We start from the raw sequence: 14603 nt of genomic DNA, 5'->3' as shown, positions 1-14603 counted from the left end.
AGCGAAATTGTTTTAGCGAACAACACACGTTTGAGTTTAGGGTTGTATCAATTGCATAGAGATAGGATGAACATTCAACTCCAAACAATGTCCTTTTCTTCAAAAAAAATTAAAAAATCTCAAAGATCAAATCTTGATAAAACATTAAAACTGATAAGGTATCGGAGTGATCGGGGTTTGCCGTTGCGGAACTTGGTCCGTCGATCAAGCTAGGGTTTGTGTGTGTTTCTTGGGACAAAAATAAAAGACGAAATGCAATTTAAAAATAGCTTTGTTATTTCATAACTCCAAAATAATTACAATGTCACTATTTATAAATTAAGAACGGTTCGACTTTTTTGATCCAGGTACATTAATCAAAATAAAATAAAATAGAATAAATAACAAAATAGAACATTCTAACGAAGAACATAGTCTTGATAGGGCTTACGAGGCACGCGGCGTGAAACAAATGACTACACGACAAGCTTCTTCTATGTCATCATATAAACACAAGCTTTGTCTGGCGATGATGTGGACGGTTGTGGGGAGGTACTTGTGCTGTCCGAGGAAAACAAGGGAAAAGGCGGCTTTTCGAATCTGGGCTTATAAGATAGTTCGACTCTTGGCTATGTAAAAAAAGTTTATTTTGAAGCTAAAATGAAGAAAATCAATCGGCTCGAAAGGGTATTTGTCCACCTTGAATCTTACTCGTTGCTTGTATAGGTGTGGATTATTTGTACTTACATAGGACCATACCGCCAAATTCAAATCCAATTAGGAAAAGGATTTTTATTTTATTTTTTAATCTGTCATCAAATCAATTGATTGTATGTATCAGGTTGCGTTTATTTTTTATTTTCTTGACTTTTTTGGTGGGGGTAAATCTTCTTGAAGTATATATCTTGTTTAATGTGAATTCAATGGTCCAATATTTTACTAAAAACACTGGTAATATTTGGATCGAAGATATGAAAATATAATACTACATTAAACATCACAAAATGATTATAATAATAGCATATTAACTTGATTAAATTTGTCTTTTAGGGCGGCGGCCATTGTTATACCTCTGCAATTTTTTGTTACATATTTAGTTCAGTCTTCCATATCATTTAATTTTATTCACGGAAACAAATATAGTAAAATCTTATTCAGTTCGATTTGTAATATTGTACGTGAGGATTAAATATTTATAGTGTTGGTTCATGAGATCTTGATTCAAACAATTTAATTTATATGGATAATCATGTGATAATTAGTTATAGTCGTCTCCTTAATAAAATTAAAATGAAACAAATGCGATTAAGATGAAACCGATACAAATGTGGTTAAAACGAACCATGCTAATAAAATATGCTCCTCTTATCTGATTTGCGGCAGCTCATTAGCATAAAGCAGGAGTAATAAAATGTTTTTTTTTTTATTATGAGTGATTGATTTAAAATCGGTCAATATTCTCATTCAAATTCAATTCATATGTTATTTATGAATTTTTAGTGAATAGAGATTGAATTTAGATCTATTGAAATAGGCCATCATGAATTATATGAATGGGCTTTCAAAATCAAATTTAGCAAATGGGCCATTCATGTAAGGACCTAAGCTTGATTTATCAGCTGAACATTTCCATTTTACAAGTATAAACATTCTTAAAGGGCCAACTAAAATAAAACTCTGAAGATTCGACAAATTGTGGCGGCCGGAAAAATTCACTAAATTCATCATCATCGAAGTTGCAATTATTCGAGTTTGAGGATTTTAAATGTTTTATACCATGGTCATCGAGGTTTATTTCAAAAAATTTTAATGTTTTATTTGATTTAAAAATTTAATATTTTACTATATGATTTAATTTCAAGATTTGATGATCGAGTTAGAGAAATTTTAATGTTTTATTTGAATATTTGATTTTTATTTTAAGTTAAACATATCCGTTTTGCTATTATAAAGGTAAAATAAATAAATTGAGATTCCACGTAAGACAAAGAAATCAGGTTTGATAGAGAGATTGCATAATCAAAATTATATACATAATCAGATTTCTCATGTACCAATGAATTTTACTAATTATTTTGTAAAAAATAGTACTTAAAATCATAAGAAAAATTGTCATAAATTTTTCATATATATAATTTCTTTTTATTTTTGTAAAATAATATTACTAATGCTAACAAAACTAATTTTTAACTTAATTCAATTGAATTAAATTACAAAACAAGAGCATTTAGTTATAATAAATTTGCGACGTTTAATAGTAGTATACTTCTACTAAAGAAAGATATGCCTTAGAAAAATTCAAATAAAAAGTCGAAAACATTCAATAAATACTAAAATTAATTAATTTGATTACAGGAGTACAAAATTAAATAAAAAACTTTTCCTAATTGGAATTGGATTTTCCGGCATGCTTATATATATTCGCCTAAACCGTTGGAAAAAATAATACTCCGTTTTACAAAATAACACCATGCTATTGACCTTGACATTAATCCAGACCAAGAAAATACACTGATTAATTTCCCAAAACGACGTCTTTGTCTCGGACAGCACCAGCACCACCCCCACAGTTGTCCATATCATCACCCGAGAAAGCAAGCTTGTCCTAATAATGACATACAAGAAGCGGTTGGAAAACCCATGCGTGATCATATCCAGAGGCAGCCAAGAAACTACAATTATATCAAAGGAAGCAACGAGTTCGTGTCCATACCCGCGATCGAGCTTGTATGGAGAAAGGTGCCAAAGGTCTTACCAAGCACATCGAATTAAAGACCGATTTTTGCATATACGGATAGTATATACTTACATGTATGTCATTAGCGAAGACCGCCGTACCGCCATGGCTACCCGAGGTTGGTGTCGGATACCAACTGTTGCACCATCTGTTTGGCGGAGATTGGTGGGCCGCCATTGTCCAATGGCGTGCAGTCATTTGTTTCATGCCAAGTGCTTCGCGTTGGTTGAAGTCTGTATCGAACCGGTGGTGCAAACAACCGGAGACACGCGCCGGATTAAGTCAGCCACACAAGTAATTACTAGTACTAGTTTATTATTACGTATTATTTTATCATCAAGTTTTCTTCTTCATTCTTTCTCGATAGAATTATAGAGTCGAATCAAGCAAGGTCTGACCCTAAGTTCCATTAGGGGTTAAAAAGGCATTGAGAAATAAAGAATAAACTTCTGACTGCGGTTGTGCTTTCGTTTATTGCTTTGATTTGAATGTGCTATCAAATTCCCCACAGGTGATCTAGAACCTATCATATACTACTAGTTACTCTTATCCTCTTTGCCGAATGCCAATGAATGGATGGATCGATCGAGTTTGACAATTTTTTAATCATCAGAAAAATAATTAAATCTTTATACTTTTAAGAGAGAGAAAAGTTTTAAAATTAGAATGTTCATACTTTTAAGGGATGTTTAAAAAGAAAAGAGTTCGTACTTTTTAGGGACGGAAAGAGTGCAATTTTTTAGGCATAATAAATTGATACTCCCTTTGTCTCTTATTTACAGGCAACTATTTGAAAAAAAAAACATTTAGTTTTAGTTTTAATTTATGTAGATTTGTGATTCCCCAAAGTTGAAGCTGCCGAATTTGCTTTCACGACTGGATTTTCCTTCTAAAAGGTTCTTTGTTAATTGATTATTAACTTTTCCATTTGAAGAATTTTATGACAATGAATCATTTATATTTTTAATAAAAGTATTTCACTTTTTATTTCTCTTATTTAAACAATTTGCATATAATGAATTCGTTGCAGCGATGCAAGTTCAATTTATATAATGACCAAAATTTGGTGTGTGTATACATATATAATGTTGAAAAATGTGTATGTGTTTAGAATTGTAAATGTATATAGTACAATGCAATTGTTAGTTAAACATTTTTTACTTATATCATGCTATGTTTGTGGAAATAATAATGTACTCGAAATAATCAACAAATTAAAATCGGCATCATCTATTTTTAATTTAATAACAAATCATATTTGAGCTTAGTTATGCCCGCAGTTAAAGGTGTGATTTTATCCTAACCCTATCTTATGATAAATTTTATCATAAGGAGTAGTATTATTTTTCGTAATTGCGATCTGTATATATCAATAACTATATATGCATAAGATATTTCAAGCTAGATCGATAAATTTTAATGCCAATAAGTCTCCATTGTACTACCAACTAACAGGCTTCACTTCACAATCCTTAAATCATTTATGAATTGTATTTCTTAAAAGAAAATTCTTTGATGAAGAAAAATAAAGTACTCACCATACATTAAGGTCGATCGTATACAACAGTAGGCACTCATTGTAATAAATTCGTACGCAAATAAGTAAAAAAAAAAAAAAAAAAAAAAAACATCCGAAAGATATTCAAAGCTTGTGAGAGTCACAATAAAAACTCACAAGGGGCCTCATTAAAACCTCCATTGGGAATAATCCTCAGGTAGGAAAAAGAGTACCATTATTTAAAGTTTTAATTAAACACCTAAGTGAAATAGTAGACTCCAAATAAAAAGACTCAAACCTATAATGAAGACACATGTAAATTTAAGCAACAACCGGAGTGACGCTGTTTATTATCCTCCGGCCAATAATAAGGCACCTATATGCTTCATTCAAACTTTGGTGCACAATTGCCATTAAGTTAGGAAATCTGCTTAGGATATTATCCTGCCAAAAAAAATTTAGGATTAGTTGACATTAATAATGGATGCAATCATGCAACGAATATTAATGGGGAAAATTTTTATTCTTGTCAATGGAACTAATTTTTATTATGAAGGCATCACTTTGCACATTCAATGCTAATGAGATAAAAGTGATAACATTTTAGTGAGATAATCTCTAAACGGGTGGTGGGATTTGATTGAACCTCTGACCTTAAAGTTACCAGAGTGTCAAACTATCAACTGTGTAACAATCCGTTGGTAGTAACTTATTTAATTTGTGGTAGAAGATTAATGATATATACTACGATGGCGTTCGGTTGTCATAACTAATAATCATGAGACTATCCATCTAGGATTAAGCTGTGAGATTATTTTAGTTGGAGGGGGAGGCTATGACTAATTATCATGAGACTATCCATCTAGGATTAAGTTGAGGGGGTCAATCTTGTGAACCAAACATGATACATATTGAATCATGAGATTTAATCTTGCCAACCGAACACCCCCTACTAGTACTAGTAGATTTTAAGGAGGCGGCAATAAATAAATAAAAATACTATAGTAAGAGTACCATGTGAATCTCCTCCTAAGTGGCAGAAACCCGAACTATCCCATTTTGGAGCACCGTAATTAACCCATCTGCGCTCGCTACTGCTATAGCTAACCGGGCGGCAAGTATCGGGTTGCTGTTGCAATCCAAAATACATATATATAAAAAAAAATAATGCAAGAATAGTAACATTATTAATTTAATTGCTTAAAAAAAATACTCCACCATTGAAGAAGAATAAGGAAGGCAGAAACTCCGAGAACACACAATCCCAAAATTGCCCATCTTGGAAGAGACCTCATCCAAGTCCCAGTCCCAGTTCCAGTTTCAGTGCCCTGCTGTTGCTGTACAAAGTGGATGTTATTTTTTTATTATACATTTATCTTTATTCTAATCGAATTTTTGGCACATTTTTTATAACTAAAATAATCTCACAACTCATCCTAGATTATATCATGGTATTATTTTATCTAAAAAACTGAACGCCACCTTAGTAATCAATAAATAGTACTCCCCCTTCGTTGAGTCATTTTTCTATTTCTAGAAGTTCCTTTATAGTTGAGTCGAATTTTTCACTTTTTCTTTCCTACTTCATTCTCTCTACTTTACTCCCTCAACATTTCTGTCTCTTACTTTATCTACTTTATTACCTATCCACTTAACACACCAAATATTTATTTCTTAATCTTTGTGTCAAAAAAGAAGTGTATCAACTATGAAGGAATGGAAGGAGTTGGATTCATGTATACAATAAACTGCCTTTTAGTTTTGAGCATTGTGACTTGCAGCATGAGTAATCAAATTGGCTTATTGCGTATCCACATTCAATTTTAGAAATCACACAATACCTCTTGAAGGTTCTCAACAGTGGAAAAATGATTCTCCATATCTTGTTATTACTCCCTCCATCCACGATTAAAAGTCTCATTTCTAAACGGCGCGAGTTTTAAGAAATGTTAAGAAAAGTGGGTGGAAGAAAATTTGTGAAATAGGGGTCTCACTTGTATATATTACTTTTAAATGATATGTGAGTGAAATGAGGTAGTGGAATATGGGGTCTCTTTACCATTTATGGTAATTATGAACCGGAACTCTTATTCGTGGATGGACAAAAATGGAAAAACGGAACTCTTATTCGTGGACGGAGGGAGTATGAAGCATCGTCCTCCCAGTTTGCCTGCTCTACGGTAGCATAATCTGAAAATTGAATAATTTATATATGAAAAACTAATAGTATTATGCAACTAAATATGATTGATCTTAAAAACAAATTATGGTGCACCTGAACATTGCTTATCAAATTCCAGCACACAAGAGTCGCACCATGTCTGAAATGAGTCAAATGCTGGCAAAGAACTATTTTGTATGCGCCTTTGGAGTTGATTCGAGAAGCTCAGGGATGTCTCGGATCGAAGATGACCCAATGTATTCATATAAGCAGGATAGACCACCTAATTTATTAACCACAATTAAATAAAGAATAATATTAGTATGCTTGATTATAATTCATACTACGCATACCAAACATGCACGCACAACAGTATTAATTAATTGTACCAACAACAATAGTCTTTAAACATAACTTCCCCGATTTAGATGTCTAAACACTTACGTTCAGTGCTTTTGACATCAAATCTTGGCGTTTAGAGCTTCTGACTTCGTGTACTTGTTGGTCGTTCATTCCATTAGTTCTACTTTCAAAATTCTTAGTTTCCTCATCATATCTATCATCAAAGGTCGAAAATGTTACTCCATGAATTGTTATTATTAATAAAGGGGTTGCGTTAGTGTGCTAACTAATTTACAGTAATAATTAATAACTTTCAATGTTGTGTATTAAAATTATCAACACAAAGACATAATTATATCAATACAACATGTAAATTTTTAATACACAAAGACATAAGTTTATCATTGCAAGAATATTGATAAATTTATGTCTTTGTGTTGATATTTTTAACATACAAGATTGATATTAGTTATTAGTTATTACTATAAAGTAGTTAGTATTTGATCACACACCTAAATAATCTATATATAATGAGAAGAGTTCAAATAAAAAAATTCTTTTTAATTTTAGCTTACTCGGAGAGATACGTAGTCAAGATAGAGGTTGTTTGTGCACCAAAGTTCTGCACAAGTCGAGTTACAGCATTTTGTTCTAATTCTAACCAAGCCTGCGCAAATTTAAAGGGAATTAATTAATAGAATATCCATTTTGATATTATAAAGTACTACTACATCAGAAAAAGCCATTAAGATAAAATAAGACTAGTACTTCATAATCATAAAGCTTAGCGTCTCTGTATCTCAGCTGGCGGACGCAGAAATTTGTTAGGGTGGGGGCTATATATTCAAATTTTGTATGGGATAATAATTTTCTTATACTTTTCTATTTTGGTAGGGGCTTTTACACATTAATTCACACAAATTATTAACAAAATTATAAGATTTTATAACTAAAAAAATTTTAAAAAAAAAAAAAAAAAAAAATTGGGAAGGGCTTAAGCCCTCCCCCATCATTATGTGTGTCCGCCAGACTCAGCATATATAGTATTAATACACGTACACCTATAGTTATTTAATCATAAGCATGATGTATAAATTAATTAAGAAGCAAATTAAAATAAAACCTGGTTAGATTGAAAGAGCCTCAACTTGTCCTTGACAATCTCACCACATTGCATTTTGGCATACAATGTGCTGAAAAGGCAGTTGTATCATGCATGATCATTTCGAAAACACACAAAATTACTAGAAATTAACTAAGCTTAATCATTTGACGAACCCTAAAAGGTGGAACTTGGAAGTCTTTATATTTTTTGATGTCATCCCATAGTTTCTTGGCACTGCTCAAAGAAATTTTTGATGTAGAATGTTCGGTATGTGAAATTAATTGCTTTTGGAGTTGGGCCACCTGCAATGCAATGGGATCGATTTAATTACTCCTAATTAATGTGTATATTAGTGAATAATTGAAGGAATAAAATTAATTAGTCATAATAAAACCTCTTCATTAAACTTATCTCTCATATTAAAATAATGGGACAACACGGTAACCTCCACCTTCAAGTCCAAACATGAAAAACAAACAAGAAAGAAAAATTAATTAGATCTACTAATTTACTATATTTCCTATATACTAAAATTAATCAAACACGAATTATACGTGCACAAACTCCGTGAATTAGAGTCAACTAATCTTTCATCTCTTATTAATGGAACCTACGTGTTTATGCATGCGTGATTATTATTTATGCATAATTATATTCTGATTTATCATGTTAAATCCAAATATATCTGACTCAGCACTATATTTTATGTGTGTGTGTGTTTTCTTCAGTCATTTGTTACATTGAAGATCTCAGTGAGTAGAGTGCCCTCATTGCCCGGAGGCTTGGGAACCGCTTCCCAAATCTGCGGAGACGACCAAAAAAAGGGAGAAGCCATTAGACATATGAAAGGAAACAATTTCAATCACAATTACATAAGTAAACACAGATTATGTTTTTTTTTTGCCTGAAAAAAGGGGTATGTACATCTATTTATTTAAATTGCAAAATTTACAACATTGTCTTGTTAAATTTATAAATCCTAGGAGTATTTATTTACCTTCTCGATATCCTCCTTCAAATCAAGCTCCAATGATTCTGAGGGGGTCTGCATAAATAATAAAAGCAGAAACTCAGATTTAAAGAAAACTAATAATTAACTACATATATATATGAAATTAATTTTAATTCCTCCGATTAATTAAGCATACCCCTGTCTCTATGTTTCCGTCGCGTACCACAAAATGAAGAGTTGTTTTCTGAGGACTAAACAAGGATAGTGATAGCATAGCCTATATATCAAAGTTTACAACAAGATTATCATTTATCATATTAATAGTGGCAAATCACGTATTTATTTTTCATTTCGATTATCACATTGTACTAAATATAAAAACATTTTATGCACCTCAAAAACGGTCTTCAGAAGAGGCCTATTCGCACCATGCTCGCGGCCAACATCATTCAATGACCTATATATATATTTATATTTAGAGTGAACTACAAAATTAATACCCGAAAAATAGGGTTTGCACAATTTTAGTATCCAATATTTATAAAATTATATTTTCAGTCTGAAAGTTTCATAAATTCAGTCCCGATTTTTACTATTCTACTCTTTAGCCCTTAAGGGGTATAATTGTCCATTTAAATACCACGCCACAGTTTATTGAGCATGAGTTTATTTGCGAAAATAGATAATCCGGTCGTACATGTTTATGATGACTGTGTGAGAAATTGCTATAGCAAACAAGGCGCTTTGCTTCTCAAATGCTGTATCATCCTGAAATAATCATGAGTTCAATAGCTCGATTTATTTAAGATAGTACTGTAGAAAGATTAATGATTAATTAAATACTAACCGCTCCCCTCTCTTTACCATCTGTACCCTCCAAATCTAGCACCACAGTTAACGGTTCAATATCAGGAGCTTTTGCTATCCATATCCCATTCGTTGTCTTGCCCTACAAAAAACGTTTTTAAATAAAATAAATAAATATATGATCCCTCCATCCGCCATTTAATATTAGCATTAGTAAAAAAGCTAGTGGAATGTGACTATAAGAGATCCTAATACCAAAATGAAAAAAAGTAATTGGATTTGGGCATCCTAAAATGGTGAAATTGATTTTTAAATTGTCTAAAGGGGATTATGCAGTAAGTAATTAATTTAAGAACAAGAAGTAGAGGAGCATACGAACCTTCTAGTTTGTGCATTCATTACTTTAAAGTCTGTATAGAAAAGATGATTCATCAAAGTACTTTTTCCTGCACCAAATTATCAAAATAAGAGCATGAGGAATCTCGTGTTTAAATTGGATGATAGGATAAATACTTAAAAAATAAGTATAGTTCTAGTTTGTTATGTACTCGAGTGTGTGCTCGAGAGGGTACAAAAGCACGCCGATATTGATGCCCTTAGCCTCTGGTAGGATAGATAACTCATCTATGGATGAAATTCTAAGAAAAAAAATGTCTTTTTTGTTTATAGAATTCCATACCTAGATGAGTTGTCTATCCTGCTAAACATGCTCTAATTAAGTACTTCGTATATAATTTAATTATTAGTCTAATCTCCACCGGCGAAAATGTAATTAGGGAAAAAATCATACCACTAGACTGCGGGCCGACGATGGCAATGACCGGAATAGAGTCAGCAATGCCTCGGATGAAGTCCTCGAAACCCGACTCATTGAAATCTCCGTTGCCGTTAACCAATTCCGTCGGCTGAGAGTTTTCCGGCGCCATTTTAAACTGTAGTGACGTAGGAGAAGTCTCCATGCATGTTGAATTAGCATTCATCCTTATTTATAATGTTTTGGAATAACCAACCCTATGAGGAGAGAGGAGTGGTTACCATGTCAAACTCTTATGAATTTTTTATTTTCATAAAATAATGACATTTTTTAAATTATGCGTGTAACAGTAAATAAGGATGAAATCGAGAGATTGATTAAATTACTCGTTTTTTTCCAATACTAATAGAATAATCATCTTTTATTTTTAAAAAGATATATTGCTTTCTAGAACTATAAACTTTGCCCAAAATTTGGTATAGTTCTAGAATATCACAGACTTTGAACTTTGTTTGGTATTTCCCAAACTGACCTAAATAAGATATTTTCAACAAAATCTTATTTTACATGAGCAACTGTGATGCGTTTTATGATATTTTAAACCACTTTTTAAATTCAAAAAAAGTAGGATAAAAAGTCATACAATTGACTTAATTGTGTCAAGTATGATAAAAAAAACCTCGTAAATTAGTCAAATATGGCATGATAGACATGCCGTAGGAAATACCAAACAAAGTTCAAAGGCTGTGATATTCTAGACCAATTTTGTAGTTCATGGGAAATACAAAATTTCGGACAAAGTTCATGGTTTTAGACACCAATATCTCTTTTAAAAATCTCTCATATAGTAACAATCATTCATTCATTCTGACATTGTATGATATGTATACGGGCATATTATGATGAATCGAATTCAAACTGAACTCGATAGTTGTGTTCGAGCCAAGCTCAACTCGAAAAACTAAGATTTGGATCGAGCTTGTGCTGGCGAATAATTTTGCTAGCCAAGCTTTACAATATTGGGCTCGTTTGGTACCCTTTATTTTGATGTTATTTAACCACAGTAAATTTTGGGGTAAACATACTAAAAATCGGGCAAGGATCCCCTGCTGTGCACAGCAGAGGCTGTGTACAGCAGGGGCTTTGCCAATTTATACACACACAACATATTATTTTATAATAAAATATATAAATATTTTAATATTATAATTTTAAATTAAAATAATGGAATGGATGTAACAGCACCCTGCTGTGCTATCAGCCACAACAGGAGATCCAGAGCCATAAAAAACGGTCAATTTGGAGGGTGAAAGCCTAAAGGCAATGTCTTAATTGTTTCAAGTTGAGGTGTTGGAAAATGGAAACATTAGGTGGGGATATGTTTTAATATATCATACTCCTTAATTTAATAAATCATGCAGCGTGTGGGTCCAAATTTTACCTGTGCAAAATTAAGAATAAATTTTAAAAATCATGCAGCGTGAAGAAATGACGCAGCATGTGCGTCCAATGTGACATATATGGAGGTTTCGTCAACACAACACAATAGGACGAAAATTTACTTTCCAAGAACTTTCGTAGATAAACTCACATTACTCTATATTATGTACGCCTAACCAAGAACTTTCTTCTTTCTTGTTGAGGAGTTCAACAAAACACAGATAATGTTATATATGTCAACAAATAATGACATTGAGATTATAGCAACCTCAATTTCCCAAAGTCATAAATAAAGTAAGAAATATTAGGATACAGATTAAAGAACTAATTTTTTATTATGTGTCAATGCACTATGGGGGTAAAATTAAATTAGCTTAAGAAAAATCAATACGGAATTAGCTCAAAACTATCCGTAAATAATCTTATTGTAGGAGATTATCAAAGCTCATGAAACAAATATTCACTATAAGTGATGTCATTATTCCGACACAAAATAAGGTCGAGTTCATCCATCCCAACAATATACAATACTCCTTCCCATATGATACATTTCTTTCGAGCAAAAGTTTTTATGTAGTGATTACATGAAGAAAGAATAAATGAGAAATGAGAAAAAAGTAGAAAGAAAAATTATGAGAGATGATAAAGAATAAATGAGGAATGAGAAAAAAGTAGAAAGAAAAATTATGAGAGATGATAAAGATAGATGGTTGTTTTTTTGCAAAGGAAATGTCTTACTCATAATGAGATTATGAGATGCTCAAAAAGGAATGCGCCCCACGTAAATTACGAGAGATGGTAAAGTAATAAAAAGATAGATGGTTGTTTTATTTTGTTTTAGTTAATATTCGAAATGAGTCAAAGTAAGGCAAGTAATTGTTGATGGATGGAATATCATACTCCTCCGTCCGCCATTAGGAGCTCCGTTGACTTTTCTGCGCTCGTTTTATAAAAATGAAAATAATAAATAGTTAAAGTGGAGAAATGTTAAATAAGAAAGAGAATAATGTTTGAGTATTTATATTAAATTAATATTTTAACAGCTCAATTTGCAGACTATTAATTGTTAAATTTCAGCACCAACTCATTTTAATTTCTAGTTCCGTCCCTAAAAATAAGCACCGTATTATGCCTAGTATGGACATTTATTATTATATAAGAGGAAAAAAATAAAATGGTAATATCTATTTAATGATCATGCAATTTCCATAAAATTAGTTTAATGAATATCTCCTAAAAATAACTGCATTAAATTTCATGTCTAGTTAGATGTGCTTCTCCATTTGTCAAATATTTATTGGTTGGACACACCACATATTAATCCACTTTAGTATGGATGGATCTCCTAGGGTCTTGAATTGTTATTATTTTGGGCTATGAAATAACAAAGCTACTTTTAAATTCTTTTTGCCGCAAGAAACACACTGAAACCCTAGCTTGATCGACGGACCAAATTCCGCGACGGCAAACCCCGATCACTCTGTTGGAATAAAAAAATAATTAAACTTGATTTATGTAGTAGAATTATCTAGATATGATAAATATCAAGATATTATATAAAATTTTCTAGAACTAAAGAGTAGAATATGTAGATATTGTTGTAGAAATATTTAGATATACTATAAATATATGAGAAATGTACCATTTTGTATATGTTGAAAAGTTTGAAAAATAAAGAGTGTCTTAGTTTCCCCACATCACCAACATCTCCTAAACCATTTTCTATATATTCCACCGATCCTATAATTATTTTGAATCAAGTTCGAAATCATGTGAAAAATTGTCATAAAATCTTCATATGATTTCTTTTTATTTTTGTAAAACAATACAACTAATGCTAACAAAACTAGTTTTTAACTTATTTCAGTTAAACTAAATTACAAAACAAGAGTATTTTAATGTATAGATAAATGCTCCGTAGTAGTTATAATCAAACTAATACGAGCCGACTGATTTCCCTCATCTAAGCATCAAAATAAACATTTTTTTCCATAGCCAAAAATCGAACTATCTTATCACCCAAGATTCAGCCGGAAAAGCGGCGCTACGGCCTCTTCCCTTCTTTGCCTCGAATAGCCCCAACACCACCCCACAACCATCCACGTCATCGTCCGAGAAAACTTGTTTTGTTTCACTTTATGTTAATTTTGGTTTCATTCCGAGGATAATGTTAGTTCATATTTTGGTAATTTTTGATTCATTTTTCAGGCAAATTGGTTCATTCTTTACTACAGTATGTGGTGTCCATAATCACACAAAAAGCCTATGTATACATACGAGAATTTAATTCATGTACTGAATGAATTAACAATTTATCAAATTAAATGAAAGCGGCGGCCGTGTCTATATACTTTCAAATAAGACCCTTGTATCAAGAAAATAAATCATTGAATTCCAAAATATGAGTAAAAATATAAACCTAATTTCCTTTTCCAAATCTCTGGACATAAATCCCGGTGTCAATTAATTGGTCCGATTATAGTTCTATAAGTAGATGATATATTTTGGTAATTTTTGGTTCATTTTTTGGCAAATTGGTTCATTCTTTATTACAGTATGTGGTATCCACAGTTACTCTAGCTTTGGACATAACTCCTGGTGTCAATTAATTGGTCCGATTACTTACTACAGTCTGTGCTATCCACAATTACTCTAGCTCTGGATATAACTCCTTGTGTCAATTAATTGGTCTGATTATAGTTCTATAATTAGATGATGTATTATTCTAAGTTCACGTCAATTAGTTTATAATTCCGGTTCATTTTTGGCAAATTAATAGCTTGTCCTCTCCATATATAGATGATAGACCCCTGATCTATCGTACTAGA

At 31.8% G+C, this 14603-nt stretch overlaps 1 protein-coding gene and 1 long non-coding RNA gene across 2 annotated transcripts; both read right to left on the bottom strand.

Annotated features, from left to right (window-relative positions):
- Positions 1-4357: 4357 nt before the first annotated feature.
- LOC125205565 lies at positions 4358-6102 on the bottom strand. The gene is made up of 4 exons (XR_007173776.1): positions 6056-6102; positions 5433-5551; positions 5229-5343; positions 4358-4658 (listed from the first exon to the last, which is right to left on the bottom strand). It is a non-coding gene; the product is annotated as an uncharacterized LOC125205565 (long non-coding RNA).
- A 1186-nt stretch (positions 6103-7288) lies between these two features.
- Positions 7289-9717, bottom strand: LOC125206894 (protein ROOT HAIR DEFECTIVE 3 homolog 2-like). The gene is made up of 9 exons (XM_048106111.1): positions 9622-9717; positions 9472-9542; positions 9168-9231; positions 8971-9051; positions 8820-8867; positions 8562-8624; positions 8217-8273; positions 7996-8124; positions 7289-7384 (listed from the first exon to the last, which is right to left on the bottom strand). Coding segments are annotated over exons 2-9 (540 nt in total). The 5' UTR covers positions 9474-9542; positions 9622-9717.
- Positions 9718-14603: the final 4886 nt, after the last annotated feature.

This window comes from Salvia hispanica, chromosome 2 (genome assembly GCF_023119035.1).
Source record: "Salvia hispanica cultivar TCC Black 2014 chromosome 2, UniMelb_Shisp_WGS_1.0, whole genome shotgun sequence".
NCBI classification, from domain to species: Eukaryota; Viridiplantae; Streptophyta; class Magnoliopsida; order Lamiales; family Lamiaceae; genus Salvia; species Salvia hispanica.
Note: the sequence above shows the minus strand (reverse complement) of the source record. Positions and strands in the feature narration are given on the sequence as shown.

Coding starts and splice junctions, on each gene's coding strand:
- LOC125206894 (XM_048106111.1), bottom strand. Junction 8,274..8,561: donor TACTCACTGAGATCTTCAAT/GTAACAAATGAC, acceptor TTGGACTTGAAG/GTGGAGGTTACCGTGTTGTC. Junction 7,385..7,995: donor TCCAAGTTCCACCTTTTAGG/GTTCGTCAAATG, acceptor AAATTTGCGCAG/GCTTGGTTAGAATTAGAACA.